At 40.7% G+C, this 17,850-nt stretch overlaps 1 protein-coding gene across 6 annotated transcripts in view; it reads right to left on the bottom strand.

Moving 5' to 3' along the window:
* Positions 1 to 10,076: 10,076 nt before the first annotated feature.
* The window catches only part of LOC132976945 (plasma membrane calcium-transporting ATPase 1-like), a 104,624-nt gene continuing 96,850 nt past the window's right edge, over positions 10,077 to 17,850 (bottom strand). For 4 of the 6 annotated variants that reach the window (XM_061041232.1, XM_061041228.1, XM_061041229.1 and 1 more), the window contains one exon: positions 10,077 to 16,736. In XM_061041232.1, the coding sequence (XP_060897215.1) occupies positions 16,488 to 16,736 (249 nt within the window). In that variant the 3' untranslated portion in view covers positions 10,077 to 16,487. The remainder of the gene's footprint in view (positions 16,737 to 17,850) is intronic. The other 2 variants (XM_061041233.1, XM_061041231.1) reach the window with 1 other exon arrangement.

The following is a 17,850-nucleotide window of genomic DNA, read 5'->3' on the forward strand; positions in this document are numbered from 1 at the left end:
TTATAAAGCCCCCTGACACACACACACACACACACACACACACACACACACACACACACACACACACACACACACACACACACACACACACACACACACACACACACCGCCCCCCTTGGCTTATGGAATCAGACTAATTCAAAGTTTGATTTGCTGATGAGACGCACGTCAGCACCCTCGTCTCTCTGACAGCAGATTTTGTGTCTGCAGAGTGAAAATACGAAACATTTTTGGGGGGTTTATTTATGTTAACGCAATCCTAATCTGTCTCCAGCACCTCAGAGCAACAGAGAACAATGTTTACACACACACACACACACACACACACACACACACACACACACACACACGTTACATAATCAGGTGATTTGAAAAGGAGGATAAAATTCAATTGAGGGATTATCATTTTTCTATTTTCTGGTCTAATCCGCCCATTTCTTTTGGAGAGACTCAAAGTGGTGAGAATAAAAAAAGAGGGTTACATAGTTGTGTAGGTGTTGAGGCTGCAGACACAGACACACACACACACACACACACACACACACACACACACACACACACAGGGATGAGTCAGTTCGTATAAACTGAGCGTCAGCAAACTGTCCGTCACTTCAGGTTTAAACTTTTCTAAACTCGCTCTCTGTGTAGTTAAGATGCTTGGCGCCTGGAGCTGCTCTCTCTGGCTCCCTGACATCACAACACTAATGAACACACAAATGTACCGCAGTCTCCGGTTGCCATGGTGTCACCTCACTACCTGACATGGACGCAGTCATCCTGACAACAACCTAACAGGGCGAGTTTCCCTCACACAGAAATGTGGGCTGCAGTCAGAGGAGGAGGTTCAGTGATTTAGTCCATTAGAGAGTGAATGACGGCGGTTTGAAGACGTTCAAAGACAAAAGGAGACGGACAGAGAGGACAGAACGCAGGAAGGAGATGAAAGAAAAAAGAGAATGATCCAATCAGCAAATGGAGTAGGCTTGAGGCCGATCAGATCAGGTTTTTACTCGCGGTCAGTTCAACATCAGATCCTGGGTCAGTAACATATTTACTCCTATTTGAACATTTTGACAAAAGAGCTTCATTTTTATTTATGTCCTCAATTAAAGGGGACATATTATGAAAAATCCACTTTCACAGTGTTTTTGAACATATCTTTGGGTAACCTGAGTGTCTACTGACCCACAAAATGTGAAATAAACCCATCCAGTCCTTTGTTTGTGGTCTGCATAAGTCTTACAACACAGAGACAAATGCTCCGTTTCAAATGCGCTCCCCTTGTGATGTCACAGTGGGATTCTGGTATAAAAAAATCCCCTCCCCTCACCTGGTATCTCCACCCATGGACTCCAACCCCAGACTAGAACAAAACTTTTGCACAGGTCCACCATTTTTATTTTCGCTAGTGTAGGAGTGGCCCGAAGTTTCTGTACACAGACATGAATGAAGAGCATTTATTTATCTCTTTTGTCGGCAGTAATAACATTTTAAGAAACACAAGATCATGGCAACATATTCATCTTCTAAGGTTCATTCTTTAAAGCATCCAGTGAGACCAGTTCCTGCTCCAGCTCTTTTTGTATTTCATTCCAAATAAAGAGAGAGCGTACATAAGTTCTTATTCCCTCAAAGATATTTGCAATAATTGACGAGATTAACCTGCATGCTCATTTCTTATTATCTCTCTCTGACTCTCGCTCACGCCCCTCTTGTACTTCTGTAGTACTAGAAATCGGTCTTGGTCTCAAGACTGGTACGATACCACTCTTTGAAGGTCTTGTCTTGGAATCAAAAGCATTTTTAACCGGTCTTGTCTCGGTCTCAGACTAGGCGGACGGTCAAGACCACCACTGAACGGTTATTTTTCCACCTCATCATTGTGATTAGAAGGAAACTCCTCTTTCTAAAAGAAGAAATTTATTCATAATTAGATTTTCATCCCCTGTTTATCGCCTCAACCTTCTGGGTGTTACGTCTAAGAGAGTGACACGTTCAACGTTGCACACAAGATGACGATTTTCATTGCTATTTATGGTCTTGGTCTTGGTCTCAGTCTCGTCCTGCCTTGGTCTTGGTCTTGAGTCGGTCTCGATCCCTAAATGTCTTGGTCTCTGTCTTGGAGCACTCCTGGTCCTGGGTATGTCTCGGTCTCAGTTAGTGTGGTCTAGGCTACAACACTACCCTCTTGCTCTCTCTTTTTGTCTGAGGTATTTATTGACTTATACTGGTTTTCTGGTGTTGAATTGTTGACTTTACCCTTCAATCATTTCTGTTTCGTTTTGTGTCAGTGTGAAGGCATGAGGAAATGTTTTCTTTAAATGCGTCTGAATAATCCCAGATGGGACGTGTTGAGGCCAGAAAGGAAAATAAAGATTCATTCATTCATATTTGACTGAATTTTTCTCAATCGTTGCCTTTATTTGGTAGGACAGTGGATGTCGAAGGGGAATGACATGCGGGAAAAGAGACGCAGGTTGGACCAGAATCTTGGCCGCCCGCCTGAAGGACCACAACCCCATACATCCTAACCGCCAGGACATCTGCAGCCCATCATAAAGGTCTTTATAATCTGCAAGATGGCTGCTGCTGAAGTGGAGAAGTCTGAATCTCCAGTGTGAGTATGAAGGAAGGCTGAAATTGTTTTGTGTAAGAAAACTGGAAGCAGTAAGAATTGGATGTGGAAACTAGCCACCTAGCCTAGCAACATAATGCTAATGTACTTTATTTTTTTGATCTAATTGGCTGCAGGGGCATTCAGCTTTGCAACCATTTAAAACAACCCATGGAGATGAGAAAAAGAACAGAGAGGTTTCAGAGTAATCTGAAGATGACAGACTCTCTAAGACTTTCTAATTCATTTATGCCCTGCCTCCATGTCTCCTCTCTCCTTTGTACTGCGGCCTGTGATGGGAAATCAATCACAACGCCATCTTGAAGGACGTCTCAATTCCTGAGAGGCATCTCGAGAAAGCAAAGGTGTTTCCTTTGTAGGACAAATAAAAGAGGTGCGACACATATTTGAAATAAGCAAAGAATAGAGAGAGAGGCCTACAGTATACAAAACATAAATGATCAGCGATGTGCTCATGTGAGAGAGATGATAAACAGAGGCGCTGCTTGTCAAGGCGGGCAACTGTTTAGGGCCGCAGGTCATTAGGGGACCCCTGAGGGCTCCAAGACTTTAAACCACAGCAGTACTTCAACAACCCTTTTCCCGTGAAAACCAAAGTTTGTCAGTGAAAGTCACCAAAGGAATGAAACGAAGATCCACCTTGGAGTGAAAAAAAAGAGGAAATAATACAGAAAGACAGCGTTAAGTGGGTCAGATAATGACGATTAAATAAATAAATTACTTAAGGCTGCTAATCAAGCCTTTACTTTGGGGTGGAGACACTTGAATGATGCAACTTCCAGCAGCATTAAATTATAGTACTTGTTCTTAATAATAATAATTGTGCAACAGTGCTGCTTATGTTCTATTTTGTTGTTCCAGCTTCTCAAAATGTTTCACACATAGGATTGGATTAATTGCAATATTTTACAAATAAGAAGCATTCAGCAAGCAAGATCTATGAAAGATGAATCAGGTCTGATTCGAAGCAGACCATGATAAACAGGAATCAGGTGTAATACCGCTCATCACCACCTGGTGGCAGTGTTGCACTGACTAACAGAGGAAAAGGAAGTCTTGTGTTCTCCCAGCTGGGACTGCAAATCCAGGAGAAGTCGAAAAACACTGACATTTTCTGATATGTAACATTAACTGTGAATACATTTAGAACTGTTAAATAGCGCCCCCTAGTGGAGGAAGTGTTTATTACAGCCCAATTCTTGTTAAGCCTTAATACCAACACCAATGAAAGATGAATTCAAATCCTCGACTTCATTTTGTGTATGTGAGAAATACCTGGATGTAAACTAGACCGGCCAGAATTTTTAAGTAAGAAACGAGAGCAGACTGGTCATACTAAACTGCCTCAAAATGCATTGCAGCAAGTGGCACGGGTAATAATAATAATAATAATAAATTGTATTTATAAGCACCTTTCAAGACACAGAAGGACGCTGTACAACAATCAACATTTTAAAAAACAACGATGGATAAATTCAGCATACAATAAAAGAAATGAAATGTAGGACAGTGCAGTTAAAATGTTAGAGTGAGTAGGCGATCTTGAACAGATGGGTTTTCAGTCTGGATTTGAAGATGGGGAGAGAGTCAATGTTGCGTATGTCAGGTGGCAGAGAGTTCCAGAGCTGGGGAGCAGAGCAGCTGAAAGCTCTGCCCCCCATGGTGCTGAGGCGGACAAAGGGCACGGTGAGGTGGATGGAGGAGGAGGATCTGAGGGAGCGGGCTGGAGTGGCGATGTGAAGGAGGTCAGACAGACATGGAGGGGCGAGGTTGTGGATGGCCTTGAAAGTGTACAGTTTGAAGACGATTCTTTGCTTCACCGGGAGCCAGTGGTAGCCTATCTGCCAGCACTCGCAACATGCACAGAGGCTTTTGTCCTCGAGAGCAGGCCGCCCAAGTTTGAAACAGACCAGTGGCAACTTTCCCCACTCTCTCTCCCCCCCCGGTTTCTAACTCTATCAACTGTCCTTTCTCTAAAATTAAGGAATGTAAAGCCCAAAAAATAAATGTTTAAAAAGAGCAATGCATACCTTAGTTCAATGGTTTCCAACAGCCTCAGTCAGGACCCACCACCAACTTCTTGAAGTGAAGATGCGTCACAAATTTCAGTTTGTTTTTTGAACCTACGCCCATCCAGGGTGAAATTACCAATTAGAGGAAGTTTCACAAATGAAAATCAGTAGAAAACTTGAGGTTTTAATTAAAGTAACTCCATGGAAATAATCTTAAAGTCAATGTTTGAAATGTGTCCTGAACAATGTTTACTTTTATCTATATGCTGTTCTTAAATTAATCACTGCTGCATCAAGGTGTAAGTTGGAATTTACTGCTCTGGATGTTTAGGGTTGAGGCTAACTTTAACGACCTTACTGTCGTGTTATTCAGTCTGCAGCAGTGCATCATGGTCTATGAGGTCATCCTGTCTGCAGTATCTGGTCTGGACTCCCAGGTCAAGCAGAAATCAATCTAACATCGTTATCATCCTCGGCTGTGGGACCAGAAATCATTTGACAGCAGACCGCAGGAAAATTATTTCTCCTTTTAACACGAGAAGGTAAAAGCTGTTTCTATGGTAACGAAGCGATCTAAAATGTCCACAGTATAAATGTGATTTGAGGGATTTTAATCCTGCACAGGAGCTCTCTGATGTTCAAATCCCCTCACTGTCTTTTTACCTTTTCAGTCAGTGATTTATGACATGCGTTAAAGAGACAGTACAGGTGACGACTGATGATCATTAATGACCCCAAGTTGCTCCCGCTGCTTCGTCGTCGGCGTATGAATGTGTATGAATGGGATTAGTTACTTCTGATGGTCACTTTACACAGCAGACTCTACCATCAGTGTGTGAATGTGTAGGTGTGACCTGCAGTGGAAAAGCCCTTTCAGTGGTCAAAAAACTAGAAAAGAACGATACAAGCTCAAGTAAGTCCATTTACCATTTACCAAAAAAGCTGTTGAATGTAGTTTTTTGGGCTTTATGTTTTATGGCCATTGTAGGTAGAAAAAATAAATAAATGCAGAGAGATCTTTTTTGAGAAATGAACTTTACATCTCCAAGAAAATAAGCTCAAGGTTGCATTCAGTCCCTGAGTAAAAAAAGGCTTTTAAATTGTGACTATGTCTTCATCGGATTTCTGATTTATTATATTTACAATTTCACATAAGTATTCCGTTTCTGATGTGTGACTTTAATCTTATTATTTTCTTGGTCATTTGTAACTTAATTATACCAGAGTTAATCAGAGTTATTTTTCATACTTCTGTGATCATTTTGACAGATTTACAACTTTCATTAAGAACATGTTCTGTTGTATGTTGCGTAATACTTTTTTCTATTTTCTTGTTTTGTAAAATTTTAATGTAAATTTATGACTTCAATATTACCAAATTCTGACGAATTTATTTGAATATTAACAACCTCCACTGACTCCCTATTGTCTCCTTTATTGTCCTAAAACTCTAAAATGAATCTTTACACAGAGACAATTATAATGTTGTGAGTAAAGTTCATATATGTGTTTTGTCGTTGTAGTCTTCTGGTTCTGTCTCAACCTAAAGCTGTGGGGACAGTTTCCAAATCTGTGCACTAGGTTAAGGAAACAGTACATGGAAATAGATTTGGTAACATCCTTTTCCTTGTTTTTTTAACCTGAACCTTGCAGGGCTCAGTACAGCTTCCTCCGGCTTCTTGCAGAGATGTTATAAGGGGTTTATATAATTCAGCAGTTTAGCCTACGTCCACACAGGCATTGTTTAATAGTCTGGATTATAAATGCTAAAAAGAAAAATCAGGAAATGAGAAAACATTTTCATAAAGAAAACTTAAAAATCACAAATTGACACTGATTTATTTCAAATTCCAATGGCTTTATTTTATGTATATAGATTTGTATATATTTATATATATTTATATATTATATATATATACTCATGTAACAACTTTTACTCAGTTGCTTGATTATCATCTTTTGTTCAGCTTAAGTTCAAACGACATGACACTAAGACCAAAGGCATTCCACACGATCATATCTTACAAAAGAGTAAAGAAAACAACATGAGTGTGTGCACTGTCCTGTCGTACAAACACACACACGTACATACATCAATGTACAGGTGTCGTGGTTCTGTTCGTAGAAAGAACTGAAAAAGAAAAAAGGAGGATAAAGACGGAGACGAGCAGACAGAGTGAGAGCGAGAGGGAGAGAAAGAGAGAAACCAAATGAACCTCTGGAGTCAAACTGGAGGATTCTGTTGCATAGATCGAAGCAAACAGGAGGAGGATGTTTGACAGAACGAGGGGGAAGGTGACGTACACACTGAGGAAACACAACAGAGCCAACACACACACACACACACACACACACACACACACACACATATGCACACACACGTTAACACACGCACACAGGGAAGCACAGGAAGTTTTATTTTGGCTCACAAACAAATCACTTCTGAGGCTAAGAATCTGCCAACCAGGACCAAAGACGCTGAGTTCATGTCCTCTGTGTTTTAGCAACGTGAAGGAAGTCATCTTCTTGATCTAAATAAGACATAGAGCTGGCAGCCGAGCGAGCTGCTGTGTGACTCTGACAGAGCAGCGCTAGAGCATATTAACTAGTTAAGTAGGTTAACATGCTACCAATCTCAATAATTTAATGTAGCCTGTTGTCATGGTAATATAAATTTGTTAATTTACCACGGCAACATCTTAATTTAACCTGTTAACATGCCACATTAGCGAAATACTCCTCTGTTACTTGAATCGGTACGCTAACATATTTGCTTGTCTTCCATCATTAATCTTATCTTAGGCTGTTACTACGCTAACATTTGCCAATTAACATTCTTAGCTTAGCATTAGAGTATTTTAATATTTGCTAATTTACCATGTTTACCATCTAAACTTTACCCGTTTACATGCTAAAAAAATTGCTAATTTAACGTGCTAAGCAGCTTATTGTAACCTGTAAGTATGCTAAAATTAGCTAATTTACCATGTTCACAATCTTAGTTTAGACTAGTGTCATGTTAATCATCTCAGTTTGGGCTAATTACATGCTAACTCCAGAATTTCTCATGTTTTATTTCTTAATTTAGCCTGCTAATATGAACTAATTACTTTGTTAATGTCCATATTTAGCTTCTACACATGCTAACATTAGCTTGTATGTTCACCAGCCTGTAAGTATGCTAACATTTGCTGATACAACATGTTTACCATCTTAGTTAAAATGCTAACATTTTCTTTTAGCATTAAACACAAAGGTACACTCGACACAGATGGGCATGACATTAGTTTAAAGGTACGTCTTCATACAAATAATCAACAGAGTCTGACGGTCACCAACGCTAGAAAGAATTTAACCTCTTCATGGCAAACTATTTCAAAATGTTTTTTAGATATTTAAGTCTGGATAACAGTATGGACTAACTGTCCAAAACCAAAGTCATATAACTTGGGAAAACCCAGTCAAACAGTAGTTCTCAGAAAGGTTACACGTTTTAACTTAAATCTCAAAATCCCTGAACATGTTTACAAATATTCTTGTTTTGTTGTGACAGCTAAATTTACAATTAGTCCATGTGGTCAAACAGACACGGTATTGGATCTCGTGACCTTTGGGAAAAGTTAACATGGTCCCATTATTATTTTAATCCTAACCATAATCTTTCCTAGAAATAACCAAGAGGTTCAGGTGCCTAAACATCTCCCATCAGCTACGGAAATCTGGTTAATTAAAATGATGAAATAGTCGCAGTTTGGTAAGATTAAGAAAAAGTAAATAGTTTGGAATAAAACACATCAGTCTTGAAACTTGGTGTACAAAGGGACAAGAAAAGATTGTCTCCTGGGTGAAAAACTAAAGGCTTTCTAGCAGGATACCTTGAAGGAACACATATCGTGCGACCACCAGGTGATGTGATTTAAAAGACTTTGGTCATTTTCCAATAATTAAAATGGAAAGGTTCATGTCTTTGGAGAACAGCCCCATAGATTACATTTTGTCACAAACTGCAGATAATCTAAAAAACTGAATAACCTAAATGATAAATTAGCATATATCTAAATAATTAAAGGGACAGACTTTATTCTCCTGTTGCATTGAGAGCCACTTGGGTTAGCGTAGCGCCCTTGTAACGTCTTAAATCCTGCAGCCTGATTTTGAAGAAGACTGAACACACAGTGTACTTTAATGCAACCAAAAAGTCCAACAATAATTTCAACATGATGACCAACTTTAATGCTGTGAATTATGTCACCATCACAGACACTTTGTATGTATCATGAAATGTTCTTGTTCTCCGTCTTTTGCAGACTGTCAGTTATTCTTTGTGCATTTGAAACAGACGTCGGACAAGGCCATGTTGTAGCCTAGCTTAGCACAAACACTGGAAGCAAAGGGAAACTGTTAGCCGGCCTTCATCAAAAGAAAATCAACCTTACAACAACTTAAAACTCTCTTGTTCATAATTTAAATGTGTTCACATTCAGGTGAGGAAATCGAACACTTGGAAGGACACATTTTGGTTTTAGCACAATTTTTTTGGTGTGTTGTAACTTTTAAATCAAAGACTAATATTGATGTGTTTAAGAGCCTGATTTTAAAACTAAGTTTGTGTTTTTTTTAAATGTTGAAATCCCCAAATAACTTTCTGATGAAGCAAACATCTGTTAATCAAAAATTAGGACCAACACGTGTGGGATTTGAATGTAGCTAAAACGACTGCTAGCATGCTAGTTAAATTATTGTTAAGCTAGTAACATTTAGCGTTCGGCTAAGTAATTAAGGAAAAAATGTTCTGCTTTTTAAACTGAATGTCATTGAGCCTTCGACAAGATGGAGGGATTTGAAGATGTCATCTTATACTGCCAGTCTAGAGATAAAATCATAAATTGGTTAATTGTAAAAAACAGAGGCAAATGCTGGAAGATCAATACATTTTGAAAATGATCCTGGTGGAAAATCTGAATAATGATATCTTAACTGAAGTGTCATATCAGCCAAAATAATCGGTCCATGTTGGGCTCTTGCATGAACACAAACATGAGCAGATGGAAAAAAAAAACTCTGTTATCCTCGTTTCCTCCTGAAAGTGACAAGTGGAGACAAACGGGAGGATAATGGATTGTGGGGATCGATGGATATGATCGGTGAGATGACAACACCTGCAGAGCAGAAGCCTACCTGAACAACATGCTGAATGTTTCAGGTCTGTAAACTGTCATCGTCTCCCTCCTCCTCTCACTGCACAGATGAGTGGGTGATGATGAGTTCAGGAAACATCTGTAAATCTGAGCGTTAGTTTGTCTTGTGTGTGGTCGGGACAGGAGGATGAAAAAAAAAAAAAAAAAGTTGGACAAGCAGACAGATTTGTTTTGTTTCTGGCTAAATGAGAAATTAAAAGTAAAAATCTTCATCTTTCATCAATCCATCCATCAGAAGTCACACAGTTTTAATTTCCTCAGTGTGTTTCACCTCACAGTGCAAATACATGTAAGTGTGTGAGTGTATGTGTGTGTCTGTGTGTTGGTAATGTTGCGCGTGTTTGGGGCGTGTATTTGAGATTCATTTGGAAAAACAAGTCGAAATTTAGGGATGTTTCATTCCATACTAAAACATGCAGAACACAGAACATTGAACACGTATACTGAACAGTTAGTTTTATCCAAATGCAGTTTCTCTTTTTTTTTTTTTTTATCTCTTTTTCGCACAGAGTGGCTTTAGGCTACACAGAACACGACAGAACCAATCGCACCAGGTTGGACATATTGCTTTAAACCACCAAATTTTTGTATATATGTCATGCATGCCACATAGATGATATTATGTTTATACAAAAATAACACCAACGCCTATTACTGTGTATCATAGTAATTACAGAAAACAACTTTTTCAGTCTTTTTTGCAATGAAGTTCAAACCATATATATGTCTATGTACTTATATCTAATATATATATACAAACATATATGCATACTAGATATAAATATATAGAGATAGTGTATAAATATATAGATATATATGTTAAGTGGTTATGACTTTTCCAACTATTCCAGTTCGTTTGGACCATTTTTTAAATCATGATTCTTGAGGTGGATGCCAAGGTTCTCCAAAGAATTCCTTAAAAATCCGATGACAGGTGCTGTTTCGAGAAAAGGCAGCGCTCTGAAGAGGAAGCAGTCAAAACGCAACAATGACATGACAATGATCAGAAGTGAGTTCCTTCGCCTTGCAGAAGTCCAGGTTGGAAAACTGTGGCAAACGGAGATTCCTTTAAACTCCAAGACAAATTGAACCTAAAAGCAGGTGAATATTTTCAGTCCGCTGCTTAGTCTCGTCCGGACTTTTTATTCATTAAACCAGAAGCACAAACAGGCCTGGAGCGTCTCTGATGGCGAGGCTGTACTGTGCGCCTGGCATGAGATTTGAGGGCAACCAGTCCAACCAGTCCAACAGACGACCACCACAGCCACACTGAGGCTATGGCAAGAGCAGAGGGACAATCGTATCCAAGCAGGAGGAAGGGAAGGGGGCATGTGGCAGCAAATTTTCTATCAAACTTGTGCAGAAGGAAGAAAAAAAACAAAAAAACGACTTTGGCAGAACATTCTTAAAGCTTTGCTGGGTGATGATTGGCTGATTGCCCCCTCTCCCGTTTCCCATCACGGACACAGACAGCAGGTACACTTCATTCATGTATATGACAATATTTACATTGTACTGACTGGAGGAGCACAGGTGTTCTGTCAATTCATTCAACAAAACAAAGAGGAAAAGCGTCATCGTTTTGACGGTGTGTGTCTCATTCACAGACAAACAGACACCCTGCAGGAAGAGGAAGTGATGTCACAAGCGCTTTAACAGTCCCGCTCTCTTCCCAAAAAGTGTTTTTTTTTTAAGTTTGTAGTTGGTACAAAATGGCAATGACGTCTACATCTGCATGTCCTGTCCCTGGCTCCGCCTCCTTTAATTCTTGATATTTCATGACCGAATTAAATATCAAGACTGAAGCTTAAAAAATGTGGCTTCCTGATCTTTCTTTGGCCAGAATTTGGTCAACAAAACCTTCAATCCAGGGCCGACCCAAGCTTTTTTAGAGCCTCGAGTTTGGGCAAGACAACCCACTAAGCCCCCTTACCCCCCAGTGTGCAAATTAGTTCCAAAACTGTTTTTGAAGATAGCATTAGTCAAAGCAAAATGTTGGTGTTGCTTTAAATACAAAAAATCTAAAGAAAGAGTTAACATTGGTTCTTCAAAAAGACTCCACATTTCATTTGGCAGTTTTTATTGGTCCTATAATTTTTTTAGCAACAAGATCCAACCAAAGACCCAAGTCAAGCTAAATTTATAAATTGGTCAGTCCAGTTAGGACATTGAATGTATAAAAAAAATGGACGTATCCTCTGGTTTTAAAGGTAATACCAACGAGGAAGTGCCTTAAGCCTGCATTGTTTCTAATTGCCAGTACATGGCGACTTTTGTTGTTTCAAAAAGATGTAGAATATTTAGAATCCGTTTCTCAATCCCTAGTTGAATCTTCTTCAATACACCACCATTGGTAATTCATATTGAGCAGATCCAATCATCCTTTGACAGTTTGACTGGGTCTTTTGGGTTAGAGCCTACAGACTTTATGCACACCCAGTTCAGGAAAATATTTTATTCCTGGTTCATCTTTGACTTCCTGGCTTGGGGTCTTAAAGCAGCTCATGGGTTTATTTTATGACTCGGGCCGGCTCTGCTTTGGTTCTAAGGTTTCTGTTTTTTGGTCCATCTGAGGGATCAGAAATCTTTCTGGACTTTAAAAGGAGGCGGAGCCCGAGTCGGGACACAGCTTTGATCCTCTTTAAAGTCACCAGCTCTGACATCAGTCAGTTAGAAAACAGAATCATTCCACTCATTCAAAGAAATCAGTCGTAGTAGCTTCAAAGTACAGAAACAAAGATACCCAGAGGTTGGATAAATAATTATACACTCCCATTTAATGTTTGATACAGTTAGCTGTATTCACGTTGCATTGGCTGAACTCTACTGGAGTTGGATAACTGCAAAATCACATAGGCTGTAGTGTATCACAACATCTTAGATAAAGTGATTATACTCAATTAAAGGGGGGCTGATGAGAATAAAATTGTTGGGATTCCAATTGGATGGCCGACAGGAAGTAAACAAGTCACTGCAGGTTTCTGAGCCCTAACATTAGGTGACGACACACGTGGCATAAATATTTAGAGAGCTGTAAAAAGACAGAGTCCACGTTAGATTAATCTCATTCATGTACTGTACTGTCACCAAACTTTTCAGCCTATACATATATATTCATATATCTCCAAAATATTAAAAAGTACTTAATATAAAAATACAGAAGAATTGTAAAAAATGAGCAAAACATTGAATTTTATATGAAAACCATGCAAGAAAGATTCCCCATTTAGTTAAATAGTAACTCTAAGATTCAGGAAAGCAAGGGAATGAAAGGGAAGTGGTCGGATGAGAGAAGCGCAGGCGAACTGCCATCCACTTGCTTTTCATGTAAACATTGTAGAGGTCCTTTAAACTTGGTTCGGCAGTGACGACTGAAGATTTTCTCCTTGCTTTTTTGGTCGTGTTTGGAGTAAAGGGCCAGGGGAGGAGGAGGAGGGGGAAGGATTGGGGTTGGGGTTAGGAAAGTCCAAAGGAAACCTTGATAACAATGAGATAAAAAACAATACAGACAACCTATAAAATATGGCTCTGAGTTACATAGAAAAAGCTCATCAGAGGGGAGAGGAAGAACCTAGTTGTGACAGGAAAGTTGGAAATATGGCAGTAGTAGCACATTACTTCAATAACGTGTCCTAGTTCAAAGATAGCTTGATGGTTACTAGTTGGACTAAGAGGGGATTAGACTCATCACTGCCTCTGATTGGTAGATGATTCCTTCTTCTTTTAAGACAGTAATCTGTGGACAACGGCAGGCAAGAAGTACTGAGCGGCAGCACTGACACACAGTGGGTTTTACTCTACAGGCCGACTGGTGACATCATCAGTCTCCCATAAACCTCAGCGTGGCAACCACACTGACGACTGTTAATCAATCACAGCAGAGCAGAGAGGGATGATGATTGAACACCTTCTCCTCTGCCAGCTGTGCAATGTCACTGATTGAGTTTATGTTCCTGAAACTCTTGACAAATACAGGAACAAAAACTTCAGAGTTGGTACTAAGATTTGTCTTAAACACAGAGAGACGGTCCAGAAACGGTTCAGAGATCCTTTAACTCCCTGTTTCTTGAACTGGAGATCTTCCATTGTGACTCAGAACAGACTTGTCAATAGTTATATCATTTTAAAGCTCCAATTCAGATGAACAGAAGTCTAGTTTTAGAGGCAATATCATAACATATGAAGTCAACTGAAAGCCGCATATGGCACGAAGATGATTGGATTAGCTGTGGTTGGTGAAACCTAAGACAAAAGAGATAGTTGAAGTGGTTAACTTTCTGATCCAGATGACTTGCTGTTGCTTCATTCTGGATTTATCTCGCTGCAGAGATTATATACTATCTGGTCTTGGAACATATCAGGGTCGACTAGGAAGAGTTTTGGGAGGTTTCTGGGGAGGAAAGTGGGGGCTACCTTTATTAATCTGACGCCACTGAAACTAAGAAAATGAAAAGAAAATTAAGTACATCTTTCAACGAGGATTTCTATTTCCAGGATGATACTTTTCATCCTTTGGCAGTACTGTTTTTTCGTTGACTCTGACACAGTAAACAATAACTGGATCTTTCTTTGTAGCTGTGAGGGTCCACTGGATGTAAATTTGGTCAACTGCAATGTCATTACAGCGGGCAGTGATTAGCGATGGGGGTCTCACCTCACAGTGTCATGGTCAGATGTGGTCTTTTACATTTTTGATTGGTTTACAGGAAAGAGAAGCAAAGAATGCAAGGAAGTTGGCAATGGAGTCCTTGATGCACAATAATTGTTAATCCCATATTTTGCATGAAACCAACCAATCTGTTGTCATCAACATCAGGCTGGTCCAGGCTGGGGGTGATGGTGTGATAGTTTCAAGGGAGTCTGCATCCTTTCTTTTCAGGAATCAGGCCAATCAAGTATCTATTGTGGCCTCATTTTATCAGTACTACCTCCGCTGTGACAACTGCAAGAGAGGCATCAATGGCTCAATTGGGAGAACCCAACTTTCGCCCCATGGGAGCTGGGATTGGCTCCTTGCCTAGAGGGAACCATTAAACTAAACTAAGGAAAGCATTGGTTGTAGGCAGGTCAACTGGGCCTTTGAGTGGTACACTTCCTTGTACATAGATTGGGGATGCTACCTAACCACTTGAGACAAACAGTGTTAACGATTAAACCAGATATTTTATGTTATTTCTATCAACGATATCTGTAGATGGCAAACCGGTTAGGAATGCCAGTTCAGGGATCTCTAACACAAGCTCTTCCAACATTGTCTTGTTGGTCAATGTTTCCGGTCACAGATCTGGATCACCTCTCCTTTCTCTTTAAGTGAAATATGAAATATCCTTAAAATCTGCTGCTATATGGTGAGACACTCTTAGTTTTAAATTATCTTCACCAGTATGACCAAGCTTGGATTATGCGCTGTATAAAAAGGTCATGTAATGTGAGTATGCCCGAACTACGTGCAACACAGGTAGCACCAACCACTGTAGCAATCCTAATGCAAACCCTAAACTTTTCTTCAGTTTTTCTCAACATGATTTGTCTATTGACAAGTCTGATCTCGTCCTGTTGTGCGAACAGGAAGTTCAGTCCCACATTCAGGAAGTTGACCGAGCTCTGAACAGAAGCTGCTGCAGACTAACTAACATAACATACGGTTGTCTAAACAGAATCCCAAATATTCATTCCAATGTTATCATGCGACTCAACACGAACGAAACATAACATGCACTCTATAAGAGGAGGAAACATGAAGCACACTCCTGTTTCCTATCAACACTGTGGACTTACCGGGGGGAGGGGCAGAGAGAACCAAAACCCCCAACTAAGGTGAGATGAGCAGAGAGCGAGCCCTCTCTTGACGCCCCAATGTTAGATATATTTATGTGCAGTTAACATTCTGTCCTTCCACATGCAACACAGCAGCTAAAGAAAAAGTGACACATACAGACACGATAAAGGGAAGAACATTATTTTAACAGTTGAACCTTGCAGACTGTAGTGTCACACTCACAAGACATTCTCAGGAGTTTGAATCAATGATTGGAGGAGGTTAAAAAAAAAAGACAAAAAAAAAAAAAAAAAAGATTACATTTTTGCATTTGCCTTAAAAATGTTCTGATCACCAAACCCCGGCCGTTAGCTGTGTAGAAGAGCAAAAGCGTATGTACATGAGAATCACTGCACTCTTTGAAAAGTTCGGTGCCGTTTTTGAGAAGCGTTACGCAGGAATGAAAGCGAGTACAGAACACGACATGCTGCTGAGAGTCCCGCAAAAAAGATTGAAATTGACATAGTTTAAAAACATATTTTTTTTAAAAGGATCATCAAGTTAAAAAAAACAAAACATGAATGGACCAGGACAGGCCTTCCACAGTGGAGACTCTGGACTCCACCCCTCTGCTGATACATGTATGGTGGTGGTGGAGGGACAAACTCACAGGCTGAACAACGCCACAGTCAGTATGCAAGACACAATGTGGCAGCGATGACTGGGGGGTAAGGAGTTGGGGGGTGGGGGGGGGGCAATGTGAAGCATGTGTGCGCGTGCAGGATGGCGGGATGAGCAGAGTGATGACTTCCCTCCTTGGTGCAACAGTTCGGTTGGCGGGATGACAGATGATGCTGAAGGGAGGAGGAAGAGGAGAGAGGAGCTCAGATTGATAACTCGCGTCTGCAGGGGAAGGCGCTCGGCGGCTCTCCTCCTCCTCCCGCCCCGGAGGAGGGGCTTGGTAGGGGTTCGATCTCGTCTCCGGTCTCCTCGATGGGGGGGATGCGAGCCTCCTCCTCGGACAGCGGGACGAACTCGGGATGGGCCATGAAGCTGTGGATGGAGCTACGGGACTCTGGGCTCTCCAGCCCCGCCGGGTACAAGGAGCTACGGAAAGCGTTCACCACCTTAATCTGAAACAAGAGCAGAAAAGAAACATCAGACGACTGGGAGAGGGACAGATACAGAGTCCAATTATGAAAATGTGATGTCAAACTGGCAGCGGGGGCTGATGGGACACAGGGTGGACGTGTGTCTGAATCCGGGCAAGGAGGTGCAAAACCACAAAACACAACAACGACAACAAGTGATGCAGGTCGGCTTGATGAGGAAACAGTGGGAGAACTGAAGTCTACAAAATATCAACACAAGCGTTCATAAAAATGATATTGCAATGCATGAAGATAAACTGCAACAAAAATCTACAAGCAGGCAACTGAATATGGAGGGGCGTCGCATCCATGCAAACAAACATGTTCAGTCACTTAAGGGCTATTTCATAGACTGACTTTCATTTTATGCGGGGTCACTTAAAGGATAACCAATGCTCCCTAAACCTAAATCTTACCTGAATATCAATCAAATCAATCCCTTTCAAATGGACCCCAACAGGCATTTTTGCCTACCAGGGATAGAGTCCCCAAAAAACAGGTCATAAGTCTGACGTATGACCCTGAAAGTGACTAAGTCACACACACACAGTCACACACACACAGTCACACACACACACACTCACACACACACACACACACACACACACACACACACACACACACACACACACACACACACACACACACACACACACACACACACACACACACACACACACACACACACACACACACACACACACACACACACACACACACACACACACACACACACACACACACACACACACACACACACACACACACACACACACACACACACACACACACACACACACACACACACACACACACACACACACACACACACACACACACACACACACACACACACACACACACACACACACACACACACACACGGGGTTAGGGCTCATTTTAATATTCAAATACTACACCGATGTGTCCAAAGTTTGTGAACAGCTGACCTTTAACCTTTATGAGGAAGCCAAATACGTGGCTGAAAAACCTTAATCGACTAGAATTATTTTACCAGCCTCCACTCTTCTTGATTCAGTTCCACCAACACTTTGGATCCCAGCTGCCGAGAGTTGTTCTCAAAAGCATTACTGAG

Source organism: Labrus mixtus, chromosome 7 (genome assembly GCF_963584025.1).
Source record: "Labrus mixtus chromosome 7, fLabMix1.1, whole genome shotgun sequence".
NCBI classification, from domain to species: Eukaryota; Metazoa; Chordata; class Actinopteri; order Labriformes; family Labridae; genus Labrus; species Labrus mixtus.